At 45.0% G+C, this 21766-nt stretch overlaps 1 protein-coding gene across 1 annotated transcript; it reads right to left on the bottom strand.

Annotated features, from left to right (window-relative positions):
* Positions 1-5524: 5524 nt before the first annotated feature.
* PLAC8L1 (PLAC8 like 1) lies at positions 5525-17094 on the bottom strand. The gene is made up of 4 exons (XM_053376682.1): positions 16923-17094; positions 11829-11965; positions 10174-10310; positions 5525-5778 (listed from the first exon to the last, which is right to left on the bottom strand). Exons 1-4 carry the CDS (start codon positions 17048-17050, stop codon positions 5629-5631), a joined length of 552 nt encoding a protein of 183 aa, XP_053232657.1. The 5' UTR covers positions 17051-17094; the 3' UTR covers positions 5525-5628.
* Between the last annotated feature and the right edge of the window lie 4672 nt (positions 17095-21766).

The raw sequence follows: 21766 nt of genomic DNA, 5'->3' as shown, positions 1-21766 counted from the left end.
TGTACGTCAGTACTCACGTACTGGGCAAAGTTAAATGGGGATGAGGTGTAGCTCAGTGACAGAGCATCTGCTTTGTATGCAAACGGTCCCAGGTTCAATCCCCAGCGTCTCTACGTAGGGCTGGAAGAGACCCTGAAACCCTAGAGAGCTGCTGCCAGTCAGAGTAGCCAATACTGAGCTAGGTAGACCAATGGTCTGATTCAGTATACGGCAGCTTCCAACGTTCTTCATGTACATTCGTTTCCTTGTCCATTTTTGCCTCTGGCCTCACCCACCACTGGCATGTGGCCCTGGAAGGTTGACCACAAAGGAATACAGCCATCAGGCTTAAAAAGGTTCCCTTACAGGATCATGTATGAGGAGGAAAGGTCTGTAATCCCCTGCCTATTCACACCGGGATGTGGACTGGGGGGCCCATGCCTACCATTTGCTCTTTCAAAAACACACAGAATTGTTAACTGGACAAAGGGTGTCACAGCCCAATTGCTAAGAAATATTTTGGAATCGGAATGTATCTTGGTCAACCTAATAATAATAATAATATATTTATGCACCAGGGATACTCAGCCTTCATTCTGCGTCCACAAAAGCATCCAACGGCATAAACTCTTTCCGAAACCGGGTCTTTGGGAGAGAGGGTCACTTTGAGTTCCTCACTATATATAATGTGCATACACATTCATGAGACTCACTTAGGCCAAAAATATCCACTGCTCAAGAAAAAAATATGCAGATGGAGCCACTGGCAAATGCTCTGCTCACTGAAAATAGTGGTGGGTAGATGCCAGCTGGGGGAAGCCAACAGAAAAACATGGTAAAGTGGGGCTGGCATTATTTTTTTTTTGGGGGGGAGACTCCTCTTTCATCCATTTGCATTAGTGTGCTTGTTTCAAAAGCCAAAGCTGGCTAATTCGGCAATGTCGGGGTTTGCGGAGCTGGAAGGGCAGTTTTGCTGCATCAGATGAGGCCCATGGGCCAAAGATCTGACAGGTCTGATGCAAAACCATGACAACCTTATGATTGCTTGCCTTGAAACAGCAGGAGCCCTGGCACTGGGAAAGCTTTAGCTTACTATATGCTACTGTAATTATCCGCCAAGAGGAGTCATTTGAAAATAAAGAAAAACCTTTCCAGTTCATCGGAAGCAGCTGCTCAGTGCTGGTGCTGTGGCAGATATGAAAACAAAGCTCATTGCCTTCCCAAATCAAGCTTTCCCCTGAATATAGAGCAGACTAAGCTAAAGCATGAAGGAGCCACACCATGTCGATTCAAATTACTGAATTGCTATTTGCCATGTATGCCCTGTTTTTCAACCTCATGGTGCTTTACACTCAGTATCTCATTTTCCCAACACGTAAGTTAACTCATGATTCTTCCCATTTTACAGAATAAGAAGGGAGGATGAGTGTGACTTATCCTAGCAGAGCTATTTTCCATGTTGAGGCAGATCTAGAATTACAAACACAGGTTTCCTAAATCTCAAACCCAGTTCATGCAACTGGACCCGGATGTCTGCCTTCACAAGAACCCCAGGATGCTGAAAAAGTTGAAGATTAATGGTGCTTAATATATAATTTGGACCAGCAACACCTCCACACATCTTGAATAAGGATGGATGGAGGTGTTGCTGGTCCAAATTATATATTAATTTATAATTTGCATACATCTTCTACTGATGGGTTACAAGCCACAATTGGGTTGCGCCTTGACCTAGAGTGAGTAAACTTGGGATGAAAGATTGTGTCAGCCCATATATAACCAAAAGATCGCTGTGGTCTGCAGGTGAGGGCTTCCTGCAGATATCATCTTCTCAAGATGTCCCTTCTGCACAGCATAGGAATTGGGGCCTTTAACATAATAGCACCTACCCTTTAAATTCCCTCCTGTTAAATATTAGGGGCCTCCTCTGTTGACATTTTGGCACCTACTGAATACCTTCTTCTAACAAGCCTTTTAAGCCGAGATTTTTCCCAGTCTGCATCTGTATGTACATAGTTTTTAGATGATTTTAGACATGTGTTAATTGTTTTAGCATTTGTGCAGCTGCCGCCCTGGGCTCCTTCGGGAGGAAAAGTGGGATATAAACTGAAGAAACAACAACAGGTCAGGGAGGGAAACTGGAAGGGGCATTCTTTGGGTTTCTCTTCCGGCAGGAAAATATTTTAGGCTAGTACTGTTTTTGCTGCACAACAACATTCCTGACACTTGTGCAATCCACATACAGGCTGCTCATCCCTGCTCAGTAATATCCATATGATGGATGGAGCAAGCATGGCTCAAAAACAAGCAACTGGCTGTGTTGCCAAACCCCACCTCCCCCCCAAGATGGTATCTCTTTCATGTACTACATTCCACTGACAATTGGGAGAAACTAGAGCTGGGGTGATGGACCTGGAGCCGTCCAGATGTTGGATGCTTGATCATTGGTCATGCTGCCTAAGGGGCTGGATGAAAGTTATAGCCCAACAATATTTGGAGGGCCACAGGTTCTCCATCCTGGAAAGGAGAGGGGGAAAGCAGTTTCTAAGGCCGCCAAACAATCCTGAGGGATGTTGTGAGGGACTCAACAGAAGATTTCTTTCCAGTATCTTCAGGCAAGCAATAGTAATAATAATTGGAAAAAAGTTAACCTTCAGATTTATCCTCCAGGAAAAGAATCAGGCCAAAAAGGATTATGGGAGTACTTCCTACAGCAACATACTCATTCCAAGGGGTTAAAATAAGATAGCTAAATAGAAATATACTAAGCTCTCTCTCTTTTTCTCAGTTTTAACCACTCCTGCTGAGAGATTTCAAAGAAGCCCCTGAGGACTTAGTTTTCAGAATTGTTGAGAAACTTCTAAGCTCTCAAGGACAGATATAAGGTTTGCAGGGAACCAGAACTCCTAAAATAGATATCAAATATAAAATCAGAGCATATCCAGCTAAAGCCACACACACCCCAACCCATGAGTTTCATCTTGCACATCTTTATTGCGCAGACTTGCTAAATCTCAGGTAGCTATTGAACCAGTTCTCAGGACTTCAAGGTCTCTACAACTTCTAGCCTAGGTGTGGGGACCTTTGGCCTTCCAAATATTGCTGAGCTACAGCTCCCATAATCCCTAGCCCTTGGCTATGCTTGCTAGGGCTGATGAGATTGGAGTTCAGCAACATCTGGGGGGCTAAGGATCCCCACTCCTACTCTAAGCCAACATGGTGGTCCCCAGCTGTGTTGGATGACAACTCCCATCAGCCACAGTGAACATGGCCAAGGGTCAGAGATTATGGAAGTTCTCATCCACACCATCTGGCAGCTACCTCTGCTCTGGACCATCCTGCACCTACAGATAATAAGCTACATTAAATCATCAGCAACACATTAAAGGTGTCCCAGTTCAGGCACAATGTTGCAGATACACAAAGAACATGCCTGCACTGGCGCTGGCTGTTTCTGCCATTGTGATGACACCATCTGCAACAAGGAAACAGGCTACTACGCTGATTACATGGATCAGAAATGCCTGGGGAATTCATTTACGATTCCAGTTTGACCACCACACTTGCACTTGGGAGCACAGCCAAGCAAAAAGCTCTTGCACTTCTGGTTCAGCACCTTGAGCAGTAACTTTCTGGCGCCTCATCTCAGAACTGCTATCTGGACCCAAAGGATGCATGAATAGATAGTGCGAGATGAAGTTACAGAGTGTGGGGCTGCGGTCCATAGGGGTGTGGTGTGTGCTGGATGTGTATTGGTTCCTTTTCTTGAAACCAGTACACAGATGCACTCTGAAAGATGAGAGACATTTCATACGGCCCATAGGACAAGTGCCACTTTCTGCTGTCAAAAAAATCAGCTGGATACTGAAACTTTGATGAGTGCAGTCCAACTGTCACCCATATAATGAGAACACCATCGAATGTGTTCCCACCCACAGTGATAGCAGGATCAGGTGGGAAAGAAAATGCTTGGGGTTTGGGGAGTGTTTGTTTTTTGCTTACATCTAGTCATATGAATTTAAAAGCAGGAAGAAGGGAAGAAAACGATGATGAAATAGTTCCATGCTGTTCTACAAAAAGCCTCTATTTTGAGGCAGGGCAGGAGATATCTAAAGCCGGCTACTTGTGGAGGATGCACCAGCGCTTTGATGCCATGGTGATAGGTTCCTTAGAAAGACCCAAAATAGAGCAAGATGGATGAGAGGAGTTCAGAGAGGGGGTGGACACGTTTTACAGTGATGGATCTTTTTTAAAGACTGCAAAATACACCCACTTTCCTGGTTTAATAACTGCCTTTTCCTCAAAGAAGAGAGAAGAACGAGGAACAGTGACTATTGCACCTTTGGTGGAAAGGAAGAGTAATATGTTGAATGAAGGTGCCGCCCACTAACCATTTGGGAAGGGCAAAGTCACATAAGCAAGGCCTTGAACTCTGCTGCTCCCCTGCTTGAAATGAAGCTGGTGTTCAAATAATCACTGAAACAGATATAATCAAGCCGGCACAGAATTCCACAAAGCTCAGAGTTAACCCTTAGCTAGGTCATATCCACACATTTTGGGAAGAAGGGTTATGTCAGGGAACTGCCATCAACTCGGAGGTGAGAGGTGGAAGGGCAGTTGGGTTACAGGGAGTCTCCAAAGATCGTGAGAAGCAGCACTTCCTCGGTGGAGGAGGGAAGCCACGCCTCCAGTGGGAAAGGGGTGCAGGGCTCGGAGGATGCAATGGAGAGCCACAGCACCGAGTATGAACAAAGCGGGGGGGAGGCAGGTCCCCCTCTGCCCACACCCTCTTTGCGCAGTCGGTTTACGCGCAGAGAGGGGAGGCGTAGGATGTGGGTCAAAAGACTACTCTGCTGGGGAAAGTTTAAGGACCGCCCACTCCCAGATTCTGCTAGCGACTGAGCAGACATGGAATTGAGTTGATCTGCATTGTGAACGTTTTGGACAGATAATAAAGCCTTGAAAAGACCAAGGGGGAGTCTTGCCTGTTTGCTCTCGAGCAACCACGCTGGCACACATAACAGGTTACAAAACTCTTCGTTCTCTCTATCTGACCATGTGAAACCTACCAGGAAGGAAGTCTAAGCTGGATGCTCCAAGCTTAGACTGCATGGCTTAAGCAAACCATATTGTGTTTTGGAACCTAAGTTATATTGCCTGTCTTTTCTTGCTGCTGTATGGAAAAGAACATGAATCAGACCTTTCAAGAGTTTGTAAGTAAAGCATTTTTAACTTACCAAACGTGTGATCTCTTTCTATGCTACTTTGGAAGCAACTTAGAAGGGGATATTTTAAAGGTCTAACAGCCTATATTTCCACACATTGCTGTGCTGCATGCTTTGTGATATTAATTCTCTGCTGGAGCTCTCTCACCAAAGAGTACTTGTCCCAAAACTGGATCTTAGGCATCTGGGGATTTTTTTATTTTATTTTACCATGTCTAGTATATTTTTCCTTTTCAACCAAATATACCGTTAAACAAATTAAGACCAACAGATGGAAGTGTCTCAGTGTCTCTCTCATGGAAACACAAAAGTGAAAAAACTTGATCTGACACATGAATGCATTATTTATTTAACAATATAACCAAATTTGTCATTGCAAGGGGAAGAGGAAGAAACATCATGAGCCAATCACCTCTGAAGGTTTTCAAACAAGGGCATCTTCAAATGGAGGAGGAGGAGATGTGTGCGTTTCGTAGACCTGGAATGTAGGTCTCCTCTTCATTTCCCGGGCCATTTGACAGACTGCAAAAGGCCAGCAACAATGAACTGCCATCCAGTCTTCACACAGGGTTCCCTGCAGGGGGGAAGAGGAAGAGAACCTTTCCACACAAGGATGACTGAGAAACCATTTTTCCATGTCACTAAGCACTGGTCTCATTAGGCTCTCTGTACACTACCTCATCACCCTGATTCCAACCGTTTTTTAAAAGAGAGAGACAGAAATAATGAGTTTCTTCCACACTAAACAATATCATACATCATCTGTTTACTCCATTTATACATAAAATCCAGATCCAGATGTTGGCAACCCATTACATTCCTCTGTGACAATTAAAAACTACAACATTAAACTGCAGAGCCCTCCTTTCAGTGGGGACTAGCAAAGTGCTGTTGAGGCTTTCCAGGGCTACTGGCCTTTTCATTTTCCAGCTTGACACCTGCTTCCCAGCTCCTGACATTTCAACTAGTTGCAGCCTCTTCACTTGAGAAGCAATGGGGATACCGATATCAGCCAGTCATTAGCCACATCCTATTCCCCGTGAGGCAAAAATGTTTGTTCATTCATCTCTCTTTTTTATGGTGATCTTCCCACACAATAATGTTTTGTCTGATCATGTGCCTTTCCCATCCCAGCTTTTCTTTTCTTTTTTACCATGGGATCAAGGCTTTCCGCACATTTTCCAGCACTGAAATGAATATCACACCTGCATTTTTAAAGGTAGTAAACAAGCCATTTCCCTATTTCCCCACACCCTGGTAGCACAGGTTTCTGAACTGCATGGTGCTACCCCTGCCCCACAACCAGACACTGTTGACTATAAAAACAACAACCCTGCAGCACAATTCTGTGTGTGTCTAATTCAGCGCTAAATCCCACTGTGATCAGTGGGGTTTATGCTCAGCCAGAAAACTACAGCCCTTGGTCTCACAGAACAGACAAACACTGATAGTGTTGCTCCTTTTCAGTGACAGAAAAGTTGAGCTGGTTCTCCCCACCCAGCCTAATGCAGGACAGATTGGTAAGTTAGATTTCCAGCCTTGTGCTGCTGGAGAAAAAAGTGTGAGAGAATATATCTTCTAAACCACAGAAAACATATTGCTGAGGGTGGTGTCGCATAGTATATATCAGGCTTCCTCAACCTCGGCCCTCCAGATGTTTTTGGCCTACAACTCCCATGATCCCTAGCTAGCAAGACCAGTGGTCAGGGATGAAGGGAATTGTAGTCTCAAAACATCTGGAGGGCCGAGGTTGAGGAGGCCTGGTATATATACGCCAGGGGGTTGCCAAACCGGGAATGTCTGCTGATTTGGTTGCCATTTGCTGATTACTGGCTGATGGCTAAAGGGGGAAGTGGTTGTGCAGAATCAATGCCATGCCCACATCTACCTAGGAGACATGTTCTGTTCCACACTGCTTTTCTCTCACCACCACAACCCCAATTTCCTGAAATGTACATGGATGGGAAAGAAGAAGAGGAGTTTGGATTTGATATGCCGCTTTATAACTACCCGAAGGAGTCTCAAAGCAGCTAGCATTCTCCTTTCCCTTCCTCCCCCACAACAAACACTCTGTGAGGTGAGTGAGGCTGAGAGACTTCAGAGAAGTGTGACTAGCCCAAGGTCACCCAGCAGCTGCATGTGGAGGAGCGGGGATGTGAACCCGGTTCACCAGATTACCAGTCTACCGCTCTTAACCACTACACCACACTGGCTCTCATTTTGATGGAGATATTTCCCTGTGAAAATATGCACAGCGACCTTATCAAGTCCATGGCACAATATGGTGGGTGCTGGTGGTTCTACCTCATTCCCTGGGGTGCAACCTTCTGTTTGCCACATACTCATTGTTCAGGAGCGCAATGGTGCAGCTCCAGGGTCATTTTTCTTTCAGTGGAGATGTGCTGCTCCTTCATGCAGCGCATGTTGTGCCTACATTCCACTACTTCACATGCACTCAGTCCTGGCACTCCAGCCTTTAGCCCAGCCTAAGATACACTGCTCCTGTTTCATTGGGTAGATAGCCTTTTCTGAACTTCCAAGTTTATTTCGCTAAAGAGTAGAGAACTTCCACTACAGACACATCCTAACTAAAGTATCCCACAAACATCCCAGAACTGATGTCCTTTCAACCCAGTGGCGTAGCGTGGGGGGTGCACGGGGGGCCGACCGCACCGGGCGCAACATCTGGGGGTTAGGGTTAGGGGGCGCAAATCCACGGGCTAGGGAGCGCAAATCCACGGGCTAGGGGGCGCAAATTACTTGCCTTGCCCCGGGTGCTGACAACCCATGCTACGCCACTGTTTCAACCTCACAATGCACTCAGTGGAGGCAAATAGAGTCCTGCCCCACCAGCATCAGTCTGCTCTCAGCTAGCCCCCACCTGGCGGCCATCTTGTCAGGGGCTCTGTCTGACAGCGGCTCTGGCTCCACCTACCCTCCCTATCTTCTGCCCCACCATCCAATGGGGCCCAGTCACCACAGAATGCACTCCCACAAAATGTTAAATTAATATGACAACGTTTGCCTTTTGCTTATCGGGATAAAAGCTATGTGAGAAAATACACTACGTTTCCTTGATTCCTTCTGGCATCTTTTCCCTTCCTTCTTCCTGAATATGGGGCAAATGTATATTTCGCCCTCAAAAGGATATTTTAAAATGTGCCGTGCAATTTTGAAGCTACAGCAAAGAAAAACAGAGCTGCTCTTTCCCATTACTTTTAAAATATGGGTATTGGCTTGGCATGCCATTATAAACATAAGCACTGCCTTTTCCTTAAGAAAAAAAGGCTATTCCAAAGGTTTAATGCATTTGCTTGGCTTTAAGGAGGCACCACACCAGCAGAATAAGAGATATTTGCCCCATAAAGAGTGGAACAGTGGTGGTTTTGGAAAGGCAAGGGATGCATACTATGAGGCACAGAGATTTTATGCTGAACTTTTCACCCTCAAAAATATTTCAAGTCATTCATTAGCAAACTAAAGATCCCCCTGCCATGCCAACAGATTTGAAACTACAGCTATGGCCTCCAACAGCGGGGAGAGGGCGAAGTGTTGATGCCCAGATTTGGCTTTCTTTCAGATTGTGAAAGGCCATAGCTCAGTGGTAGAGCATCTGCCTTGCAAGCAGAAGGTCTCAGGTTCAATCCCTGGCGTTTCCAGGTAGAGCAGGGAGAGACTTTTGCCTGGAACCCTGGAAAACCACTGCCAGTCAGTGTAGACAGACTGAGCTAGATGGACCAATGGTCTGATCCAGTATAAAACAGTTTCCTGTGCTCCTAGATATTTCTTAGCCTACTTTCAAGTCTAGAACCTTGCCAAGGTGCAATGGCATTGCATCCTTTACTGGCACCCGGGTACACACACACACACGGCAAGGCCAGGGTCTGGGAGCAGAAGATGAACAAAACCTGTCGCACCAGCTGAACCCTCACTGCTGCTGGGCACACAGCGGGGAGCCTGGTCAACCAACCAGTGCTTGCCCCCAACACTGGCCAGGGGGCCTGGGTGCAGCAGGTGCAGCAGCAAGGCCAGACTGGGCTCTAGGGGGCAGAGCAGTGGTGAAGCTGCATGCTCCAACACTGGGAGTGGAGAGCAGGCAAAGGCGTGGCTGGCACGTGTCCCAGTTGCGTGGCACGCCGCCCACAGGAGCGTGGTGCCTGGCACAGTGGGGGGTGCGACACATGTCCAGGGGGCAGCTGCGATGATACCCCCCTCCCCAATGGTGCCGGGGTCGGTGCGCTCCCCCGCCCCCCCTTCTTCCACCAGTGGCCCAGAGACCCTGAATGGCAGGCAGGGCAGGGATCCCTGCATGGGTGTGTCTGGTTTGTGCCCCCACAAAACCATGTGCCTGGGGCTATGGCCCCGCGTCCCTCCCCATGCTACGCCCCTTCCAAGGTGACTTACAATTGTGCATACCTATATATATTTGTGTGTGAACATTCTTATGAATAAACACAAGTTCATTCGTAATAATTGTTAAAACCAGGAGCGCAGGAAGTTGCCTTGTATGTTTGGTCCATCTAGCTCAGTATTGTCAACACCGGGTGGCAGCAACTTTCAAGGGTTTCAGGCAGGGGGCATTCCCAGCCCAACCTGGAGATGGCAGGGATTGAACTGGGGACCTTTTACATGTGTGCGCTCTACCACAGCATCCATGGTCCTTTCCACAGTTACAAGAAAGCAACCAGTTTAAGAGAAGCCAGCTATAGGAAAATACAGGTCGGCACACAACAAAACCCAGAAATCTGAGGTAAAACCAACAAGCACCCAGGAGCGGCAAATGTAGCAATACTTTTCAGTGAATGTCCAGAGAAAATAGGTTTTCAGAGATGTCTTAAAGACCATGACTGATGGAATCAGATACACACACACACACACACACACACACAGGGAATTCCACAGGGTAGGAAACACACCACTCCTACACTGTGCATTGTGGGAGCTGGACAGAACACTTACATGGACTTACACGTATTTTGTGACTCTCCCTGGTGCCGACTCTCAAGGCCAAGGTGGAACCCAGAAGCAGAGGGAAACAAAAGCACTCCCCGAATCGGCTTGCAATACTGCATTCCAGACACAAGCTGCACAGTGAACCACACACACCTGTCATTAAGCACAACCACAGGAAGGATGTGATCACATGACAAAAACTGTATGTGTACATTGTATGCTCATACTATGAAGTTAGAAGGGACCCACATGTCACTATGTCCAAATTCCTTGTCTACCATAGGGTGGAATCCTCCATACACTGCTGTTGTTGTTGACATCTGCCCAGGGCTTTTATTCAGCTGGAACTCACTGGAACTCAGTTCCAGCACCTCTCAGGGGGGCACCATTGCCATTATAAGAGAACAAGGGAGGTGTAAATTGTTAGTTTCAACACCTCTTTTTCTAGAAAAATAGCACTGCATCTGCCTCAAGTGACAATGGAGTGCACCTCTGGGAAGTCAAACTGCTGTGTTTGCAGCACCAAAGTGACCTCCCCAGGGCGCATGTCTGGGCAATGTGTACAGAGGTCATAGGCTGCCCAGACCCCCCCTCCCAGCCTCGCTGATATGGTCCAAAGGCAAGCAGAGCAATACGTTAGGCACCTGCTTGACTGCAGGAGTTGCCAGAATGAGCCAACCATCTTAGCAACTCCACTCCAGATTTGTGTAGTTATTACTCCTTAGCCATTTCTTCTCCTGAAGATATCTCGCAAGGCAGTGGTGGTTTAAGATCAGAGTTTTCCTTCTCTTAGAAGGGCTACCTTTCCAGGTTGACAAGACCCATCTGCTCCTTATTTCCCTCTACAGCACATGCAGAGACCACCTTCTTGACCATTGGACCCACTATTAGTCTTGTCTGCTCAATCTGCCCGTCTCCACACGCAGGGGAAGTCCCTAACTCACTGAGGGTTTGAGACCCATCGGCTACCCTCACCTAGTCTAGTCAGCTAGTCAAAGCCATTTCCCAGGGTGTGGCCGCTGTCACATGCTGATAGCTCCTAGGAGCCACAGGTGACAGCTGAGTGCAGTGTGTCCCCCGCCATTAATTTATGGATAACCCACATGATTTGTACTCCACAAGCAGACTAAAGACAGATATAAGATGCACTATGCCAAAGATGATTACAAAGGAGGCCACCTTTTCATTCAGCTCTGTTATATCTGATGTCTAGAACTGAACGAAGCCAAACCCATTAAAAGTCAGTTTCACAACAATATTTTTGGAGCCAGGATTGTACTTCACTGGAAGCAATCATTCCCCGGAGTTGCAGACGGTTGTTAAGGAAACCATAATGTGACCTTCTCTATCCCTCAGAAGTATAGTAGTGAAAATCAGGTTTAATATTAATACAACAATATCTTGATAAGAGAGCAAGCAACCTGCTTTCTGATGGGTAGTTTGTTATAAAACACAGTAGATGAGGATACAGGCAGACCTGGGTCAAGGATCCAAGGACAGCCCTTTACTCTTTTTTCCTCCAATATCATCTCAACTCCATTAGCTCAACAGCAACTTTTATGGGATGAAGCTCTTCAATCACCAGTCTTGAAGGAAGTCTATTAAAAAGAACCTCATCTCTCCCGTGCACACCTGGGATACAACTTTGAAAGAAGCAATTGAAACTCTTACAGACTCTTTTGTCGCTGCAGACATCAAACAGGCCAGTGGACCAGTTGCCTCCAGTACGCACGATGGTTGTGATGGTGGTTGTGACACCACTAGCGCGAGTTGGTTGTGTTGTCACAGGCCCTCTTGAGTTTTTGTTCCTGATTTTTGAAATAAAGAATAAGATAGATGTATAATATATACACAAATAGCAGGGACCCTGGGGTTTAGCAGCAAGGTAGCTCATAAACCTCGCCATCTTTAGTCTGAAAGAGGCAGGAGAAAAGAGATTCCTTTTTTTAGTGCTACCCATTTGCTTTGTTTTATAGCAATCATCCCCTTTTGCGAATTCAATTTCTCCCTGTTTGTGTCAATACTGTTTCCCACCCTCCGCTCACTACAAAAAACAAAAATAAACAAATAAAAATGCCTGATTGTCAGTGCCCTTTAGTCTCTAGTGAAGAAAGAAATCACCCGTGATCAAAGCACTTGAAGGACAAATATACAAACTAGGTACATTTTTCTGTATTCACCTGCCTAATGGTAATTTTCCTTTTCCATGCTAAAAAAGCCAACAGCCAACTGTTCAGAGCACAGATCTAGCAATACAGTGAATGCGCTAAATGATTTATAGTTTTAAAAGGTAGGGGAATGTGAATTGCCCGTGTGGATTTTCTTTCAAAGTTGCATTTTTACCCTTCCCAGCTTATTGGCATCATTCTCTGTCTTTCAAGAAATTCGTTTTAACTAGGATTGAGGACTTAATGGTATTTTGAAAGATGTGTGTGTATGTGTGTGTGTGTGTGTGTGTGTGTGTACACACTGATGTGACTTATCTACTGGGATTTGTTCTGTTGCTCAGTTTTGCCTCCAAAGAAGGGCCTGTGCATCAGAGAAGGGGGGTGATGCTGACCCAATGGGGCATACCCAGCAGGCCTTTGTAGTTTTGGAGGATTTTTTTTTGTCCTAAACAGTAGTCCTCCGTGTTACACAATCAATCTATTCTGAAACTTAGGCATGTATAAAAAGCAATTTGTGATATGTCACATAGATTTGCTGTTAAAATTGACTTATTACTGTGACGCATCCTGGGAATTTACTTGAATGGTACGATTAATATATGTATATATTCCATTCTATATTCCTGAAAGATTGGGGAGTTGGACAGGAGAGGGTGCATGGGCCTGCCAGAATGATTGCAGATGTTCTTCAATTGTTGCTCTAACTGGAATCTTCCATTAGGGAAACAACAGAGAAATGGCTCAAGAAGCGTAGATGATAGCTGAAAATGGTGACTCCTCTTTAATCTTCACTGCAGTCAGAGTGAGGGGACAAGGTAACTAGAAAACAGCAGAAGCAGAGAGCAGAGGGAGCCACCAAATTGGCGCATTTTTAAAAATGGGTGCATTCTTCAACATGTCATTGACACAATAATAGTGCATTGGTGATGGATTTTTACAGGACTGGCCACACATCATTTCAGTTTTGTTCTCCCCAATGTTATAGCATTATTACCACCTGGAGGAGCACCATAGTGTAACAAAAGCAGGGCAAAAATTAAACTGGAACATTTGTGGTATAGAATTGTGGTACAGGATTTCAGCAGACAGCTGCGGGCAAGCACGGATTGGAAATGAAGCAGCATGTTCACCCTGAAACCGCTGCAGGCGCAAACAGTATGGAAAGTGGGGTCACATATACCTACCCCAATACTGTCATGAACACAAATCATCACAAATGCACAATATAAATTCTGACAGGGCCCTGAAAAATTGCATTCCCACAGATTGCGTTACCAGTATCTGGAGTTGGATAGGCAAATGTTTCCCCCTCTCTCTGTGTGTTCCTGCTCAGTGGCTGCCATTAACCTAATGAAATGAAGGCTCCGAGTGCAGAAAACTGCTCCCCACCCAAGATACTGGGGTCAGTAAAGACTACCCCTGAAGTTGCAAACTTTTCCTTCCCAGTAAAATCACCAAAAGCATTTTTAAAAAAATCTGAGGCACCCAAATTCTTTTGTGAGTGGACCAGGGAGGTGCAGAAACTTCAAGGAGGTTAATAAAAATTGAGATTGAACTCCTCTGGCATTCCTGCAAAATGATCTCTCTCACTTTCTAGTTTCTTCCCCCTGAATTGTCTTTTCTGGCACTTTTGTACAACTGCAGGATCTCTGTAAATCACAATGGTTAAACTGACACTCCAGTGCCCTGCAGGGACTATTTCCCCCACCCTCCCACCACAGCGGAAGAACATAGTCGTCCCAAAGTAGCACTAAATCAAGGTAGCTGCCTCATGTGCCAATACCAATAGTTTTCAGTCTTAAACTATAACACTCTGGAGGGAAGTCCTGTACACAGACCTTGGTGTTTTTGAACATTAACTTTGTGCAAAACACTGCAGCCTGATAACGACTTGACTTATATCCTGGCCGTCTGTGAAAAAATGTGTATGCACTAAGATAAGCAGAGGAATTTACTGGACAGGGACCTTAAAAGGGTAGCTGGAAAAGCTACAGAGGGCCATATGATGCCACAACAGGTGTGCATATGTGGCATGAAACATATTACTATCAGCATCCACACAGTCGTCTCAAGGTGACATACCATTAAAAACATCAAAAAAATACATTTTTAAAAATGCATTTAAAACAAAACTCAAACACTACAAAATAGACACCCATGGTCAAGTTCCATTTATCCAGTTAGGAAAGCCTGCCAGAACAAAAATGTTTTCAGTTGTTTCCTGAAAGCGCAGACAGCGGGCGCATTCCATATTTTGACAAGAATACAGAGCAGGGGCAACTACACTGAAGACCCTGCTCACAGTTACTGCAGAGGGAGCTTCTGGGGTCTTTGCAACTTGCAAGAGAAATTCTCCTGCAAACCACCATGATCTACTGGATATACAGCACTGGCATATTTTCCCAGTGCTCAAAAACCTGCACTGGTTTCCCGTATACCTTGGAACTCCCTTCCAGTTGAGGTCAGACAACCCCCCTCCCTGTCGAACTTCTGGCACTGACTGAAAACTTTATTCCAGCAGGCATTTTCACTGAAGCCTGGTTTTATGGTTTTCACCAATTATCTTTTCTGTCTTTTATCTCTAGTTATAGAAATTGTTTACATGAAGGATGAATACAAGAGAAAAGGCAGTCTTTCAAATAATAAAGAGTTTTTGTCAGAAACCAAGGATTAGCCATTTTCGTATTTTTAAGGAAATGTAGCCTATTCAGACATTGATAGCCTAAACAGGAGCAAAATGGACCACCACTGACTGACCTTGCATGTATCAGCCACTGAGCATTTCACCTCTGAACATCCAACATTGTACAAGGTTTGAATGGGAATTAAAGGTAAAGGGACCCCTGATCATTAAGTCCAGTCGCGGACGACCCTGGGGTTGCTGCGCTCATCTCGCTCTATAGGCCAGAAGCTGGCGTTTGTCCACAGACAGCTTCTGGGTCATGTGGCCAGCATAACTAAGCCGCTTCTGGTGAACCAGAGCAGCGCATGAAAACGCTGTTTACCTTCCTGCCGGAGCAGTACCTATTTATCTACTTGCACTTTGACGTGCTTTCAAACTGCTAGGTTGGCAGGTGCAGGGACCGAGCGACGGGAGCTCACCCCATCACGGGGATTCGAACCGCCAACCTTCTGATCAGCAAGCCCTAGGCTCTGTGGTTTAGAGCACAGCACCATCCACGTCCCTTGAATGGGAATTATAAGTGATTAAATTTACCAGGGTTCTCGATTTAAATCTGTTTGACATCAAGGCTCTCGATTCCATGAAGGCTTCTAAGTGCATTCAGCTGAATGTGCTCAACATGTGAATGTTGGAAGCTGTCATGGACCAGGAGTCAGCTTCACCTGCTGAACAGCAGCCTGAAGGGGGAGAAGGCGGAGTGGCTCCACCTGCAGCTGATCAGCATTCAAAGACACAGATGAGAAGGCATGGATGAGAACCAGCTGGCTCCAGCCTTCTTAAGCAGAGCTTCCAGCAGCAGTCAGATGCTGGAAACAGAACATGTAGTTCCTGGTCCTATCTTGCTGCTTCCTGTTCATCTTTACCCTTGATCTGTGAACCTGCAGATTGCAGTCCACCTGACCCTAGGAATGGACTGGACTGGACTTTGGGTGCTGACTCTGCCTCCAGGCAAGTACACCTCAGAGACTCTTCTGATTGGCTGGCCTCCCACTCCACTGAGCTCTGCACGTTGTTGCTCAGCAACAAGACTATGGCAAGGATGGAGTATGCAGGGACCAGGCAAGTGTGGCACCTCTACTTGTGCTCGCATTCCTTGTTCAGGCATAGCTTGTCTAGTGTAAAGATGGACATCCTTTGGTCCTCCAGATCTTCTTGGGATGCAACTCAAAGCAGCTTCAGCCAGCATGGTCAACAGTCAGATGATGGGAGCTGTAGTTGTGGAAGGGCCACAGGTTCCCCCCTTTGGTTTTGTCCTTGAGGAGAAATGGTTGGAGAGGAAGGGGTTGCTTGCGTATTGCAGGTGTTAGGAGGACAACAGAACCAGGGTGATGCAGGTTCAAATCCACACTGTGCCATGAAGCTCACTGGGGCCATTTGCTCCCTTTTCGGACTAACTTACCTTAGAGGACTGCTGTGAATCTAATGTGATGGTGGTGGGAGAATTTTGATGAAGGGTGGCATAAAAATATACCAAATAATCCATTAGGAACCTGACAATATGTGACAAAACCTAGCATTAATTTGCTTTATATGCTTTGTGTAAATTAGCGTAATTTTTTTATACAGAATGAAGCATTTTTTAAATTTAAGTTTTGTTTTTCAAAAGCTTTGATTTGTAACACAAATCAAAGAGAAAAAGCATTTCCATAGTATTATACCAACAGTTTCAATGTATTTATCTTAAGAACTGCTTGAGCTCAGCAGTAGAGAGGATAGAAAGGAACAGCATAAATGGTTTTAGCCCAAACCAGAACGTTGCTCCGTCTAGTTCAGAATTGTCTACTACACTGGCTGGCAGCAGTTATCCAGGCTTCAGACAGATTTCCACACGTAATAGGGAAGCCAGCTGTGACCATCTCAAATGCAGGCCCAACCGTGCTTCCCAAACAAATAAATAGCTAATTTATTTCTTACGGCATCATATGCAAGGAGCCATTCCAGCTGTCAGATGCTGGCAAAGGAAGAGCCAGTGAAGAGGGTAAAATCTCAGACAATGGGGTTTTCTCAGCTGTAGTAAAGCAGTAGCCTACAAGCTTGTCCATTGGAAATAAGGAAGTAGGCAAAAGATCCAGCTGTGACTGAACAATGAAACGGGAGTTTCTAGAATGTTTGCACAAGACTGATGACATCACAGCATTCTCCATTTTAGTGTCACAATAAATTAACTTTTTATAGACTACTGTTGTGAACTGCAAACACCCCAATAACACCCATTTTACTGCCTGCATTTTTTTGCTGATTTAAAGATAGAAAGACCATCTTTAGAATATTTTAGAAGGATATACATGGGAAATGAAGTTCTGTCAAATCTGTGTTTGGAAACAATCTGCTGCAGCAGATAAGAAATGGGGGAGAAATGTGGTTTGCTTCACATTAAAATGTGATCATATCTAATTTTCAGTTCCCAAAACAATATACAAACAAATACACCCTCCCAAATTTGTGCTTCTCTAAATTTTGCCATGCAATTCTCCAACCAAATTATATTTATTGCATGAAAACACAGATCCTAGTAGATTTGCATAACACTAACATATGGAGATGCATGATAGAAGGTTGTTTTCAAATATGGCCCTGTCTGCACTATGCATTTAAAGCAGTATCATAACCCTCTAAACACCCATGGCTTCCCCGAATCCTGGGAACAGTGGTTTGTTAAGGATGCTGAGAGTTGTTAGGATACCCCTATTGATTGATTGCAATTGTTAAACCACTCTGACTGCTCAAAGTGGTATGATACTCAGAGCCAGCCCGTGACATTTTGGTACCCGAGGCAGACTCCAAAATGGCACCCCGCTCCTTGCCAGCAGGAACAAGGTGGGGAAGAAAAGTGAACATTGGGATCTGCTGCCCCAGTGGACCCTGCCGCCTAAGGTGGTCACCTCGTCTTGCCTCATGGGTGGGCCGGCTCTGATACTATTTTTGTCTGTAGTACAGATGGTGTATATTGTTTGTAGAAATGCTAAATGTTCCTTCTCACGGTGGCAACCACCACCGGATGAAATTGGGTTGATGGCTACTAGAGATTTTTTTTCAGTGTTGACTCTATATCTACCAGTGCATCTCATCTGCTGCAATCTTAAATATCATTTGGTGCTTCTTGGAGCTATTGTGCAGTTATTCTGTGTTGCTGGTTTCATTTTGTTTTGGGTTTAATTTCCAGATGGATCAAAATAATGCACATACATTCTTCCAGCGCAAGCATTCCAGCCTGCCAGATGGAAGAACCCCCTCTCTTCACCCCATGTGAGATGCATCTAGAGATTGTCCCGACCCCCACCCCAAAAAGCAATTACAGGGGGTATTGCAGGGGGGTAGAGAGGGAAAGCCCCACTGCTGACATCCTTCTGCAGGGTTTCTGCTGGCAAGACTCCTTAGGCGTTTTTTGCTGGTAATCTGCCCAGAGAACATTTGTTCTTGAGTAGCATGGAAATATTGAAAAAAGTATTACATAAATAAGGGAGATATATATGGCACTGTAGTTAAAGTTTTGTGTTTTATATTGTTGCTTTACTGGTTTTAGGTTGTGTTTTTGTTTTAAGTGTTTAATAACTGCCACTTGAGGACACGGGTGGCGCTGTGGGTTAAAGCCTCAGCGCCTAGGACTTGCCGATCGAAAGGTCGGCGGTTCGAATCCCCGCGGCGGGGTGCGCTCCCGTCGTTCGGTCCCAGCGCCTGCCAACCTAGCAGTTCGAAAGCACCTTCGGGTGCAAGTAGATAAATAGGGACCGCTTACCAGCGGGAAGGTAAACGGCGTTCCGTGTGCTGCGCTGGCTCGCCAGATGCAGCTTTGTCACGCTGGCCACGTGACCCGGAAGTGTCTGCGGACAGCGCTGGCTCCCGGCCTATAGAGTGAGATGAGCGCACAACCCTAGAGTCTGGCAAGACTGGCCCGTACGGGCAGGGGTACCTTTACCTTTACTTAACTGCCACTTGGAGATTTTTGGAATATTAAAGTTTTTGACACCTGAGCTAAGATTAAAATTCAAGGTAAGACCATGCACGCAGCAAGGTTTATTTATTGTTCTGCCTTCTAATCTTTGAAATATAAAGTTGCAAAATGTTGAAAAGCAGGCTTAATATTAAAATGTCAAAATTGTGGAAATGCAACTGTGTGAAGCTTCAGTGTTTGGCTAAATTGAGACTGAAACTTTTTCAATGTGGTGTTTGATCCAATTTTAGGGCTTGCAGCTTGTTACCAGCCTTTCAGAAGCCTAATCAGAGAACTCTAGAAAATCAACATTAGAAAACCGAGTTAACAAAGCCATGAAGACAAGATAAAATTTCATATTAAGGAGGGAGGAATTGAAAATGAAGAAATTAAGGGGTGTGTATATTAAGCAGAAATGGCAAGCCAGCTGCTCTTTACAGATGACTCAAAGCTAAACTGCTAGCTCAGGTATCCCTGGAATAACTCCATTCAGTATGCATTTTGGTTTGGAGAAAGTTTTCAGCCTGAAGCCTTCTATATTAGGAAGAGCTGTGCCCCACCTGGGGAGCCTTAAAAGAGCCCAATGTTCCCATGATAATGTGTCCTGCCATCACATAATTTAAAGGGAAAAATAAGATAATATAATGTAATTACATATCCACTAATATTTCACAGATGAAAGTAGGGGCATCTCTTTATTTTCTTACTTTATTTCACTGCCTGAGCCTGCCCCCATACCATGACTCATTAGCTCTCTTGAAGGTATGTGTGAGACATGGAACTTCGTTACTGGTCCTGCCTCTAATATGATGCATGCACAGCCCCTGTGTCCTCAACCTCTCTCTGTATACAGTTAGCAGACCTTGCAGCTTGGGTGAATTGTATTGGAATCATTTACAATTTATGGAGTTTAAAGGCTTTATGCATGCAGGAACTATTTACAGGTTTAGTGGGGATAAGAGAGAAAATAGCAGACACCTTGTCTGGAGAGAACAACAAACCAAGATGGCCGAGCTGGAATTAACTTAAACAGAGAGGCATAGAAACAAGTGTTGGCTTGATCACTACAGACACAGTGCCCTCATGTGGTCTAAACTGACACATGCATTAACTAGAAGTTCAGGAGAAGGAAATGTATTTGTTTGCCTTCAACTTGTACTGCATGCTGTATGCCAAGGGAAACCTGTGCAAGGTTAGCTGAATGCCTTTAGGCACCGCACACAATCAGACTTTCTGTGAGCTTGCATGGAGCACCTATACACATCCAACTGAACATGCATAAGTGCTGCTTCACAGACATCACACTGAATTACATAGATATCAAAGAGGGTCTTCCTCTCTCTTCACAAATACTTTGTATACATGAGCCCCCTTCAAGTGTTACCATGGTGTACTAATCAAACAAGCAAGGGGAGGCTGCAGAAACAAGCATGCTAGGTCTGACCCCTCCTCATTACTGTCACCCTCTATGAATGGGAAAGAGGCTGTCTGTACATGCATGCGCACTAGTCAGTGTTCCTACCTACCATTCAGAAATTTAGGGCACAAGCACACAAGGAGTTAGTGGCAATCAAGTCACATTGAGAGCAGTGGGATGGAAATTAGCCAGGACTTACTGAAATCCCATTCGTTGCAATGGGGTTTCCCTGCAATTCATTGCTTTGATAGATTGTATTCCTTGTTTATAAAACAAGGCCTAGAAGAGAGGACAGAAACTAGCGCACATGTGCACAATTCTTTTTTTAAATGCAGCCCCAGAAAAGACAAAAAGAGAATAAAATAGGAAAAGTACCAGGAAATAGGCACTGTCACTGCCTATTCTTGCCTGCTGCCACTATGTCAGAGCCCATCCCTCTTGCTTCTGGACTTTGGCTGCTTGTTCCCATTCAAATTGTTCTAGAGTATAAAACAAGTTTGTTTCCTCATCCACTTCATTTTACTTTACATCAGTATGTATAGATAGACACATAGACAGATTATTCCTTGTTAAAAATGAACCTACTCCAATTTCTTCCAACAGACCAATAGAGTGTCAACAGTTTTGTAAACTGTATGGAGATTTTCATCCCCAATAAATCTCTCTTCTCTCCCCACCCCCACATCCTTAGATCTTATCAGGTCCAAGGGGCTAAGTTCCTGACTTACAGTGCCACCTCCTGGACATCAATAAAACACACAGAGCAGTCCATTTAGCTTCTCAGTTGCTGCTCAAGCATTTCAAGAAATGGTCCATTTCAGATGGGTCTCTTCCCCCCCCCTTCCTCTTTCTATCAGCAGGAATGCACAGCACAGATTTCTTTTGCTAGGTTGGGTCCAAAATGAACAGAAGAGTAGATAACAATCCTTGGAGCTTTTACAACAAGTACCGGTACTAATTTCCCTTTCTAACATCAATACAAACCTATCCCTTTATTTCTATGTGTTAATCCAAAGACAAGTTCTTCAGTGACAAAGATAAAGCAGCCAGTTCTGCTGCCAGACATTGTCTGGTCTGCCCCTGCTTATCTTGTTGACCGTAGACTTTTTCTTGCTGGATTCCAATTTTCTACAGGAAGCCGACATCAAACAAGGGAAAGTGTTGCTTCTAGGGAGAGGAGAAACTATCTACAAACCTCAACCCATAAACACTACAGCCTAGAATTCAGCTCATTTGCAACTAGATATTGATATTGCTACAAGTGTCTATATACTTGATATGATTCCAAAGTAGAATGAAGCCTGATCCAGTTTCTGGGTCAGGAAATTGCTAAATAGCAGGAAGCAGAGAGCAGGAATAAATAAATAAATAGAAAGTGGATTCCCCAGACTCCGTATTAGGACCTGTGTT

The sequence above is a fragment of the Podarcis raffonei genome, chromosome 2 (genome assembly GCF_027172205.1).
Source record: "Podarcis raffonei isolate rPodRaf1 chromosome 2, rPodRaf1.pri, whole genome shotgun sequence".
Classification (NCBI taxonomy): domain Eukaryota; kingdom Metazoa; phylum Chordata; class Lepidosauria; order Squamata; family Lacertidae; genus Podarcis; species Podarcis raffonei.
The sequence above is the reverse complement of the archived record's forward strand: the minus strand, read 5'-3'. Positions and strand labels throughout refer to the sequence as shown.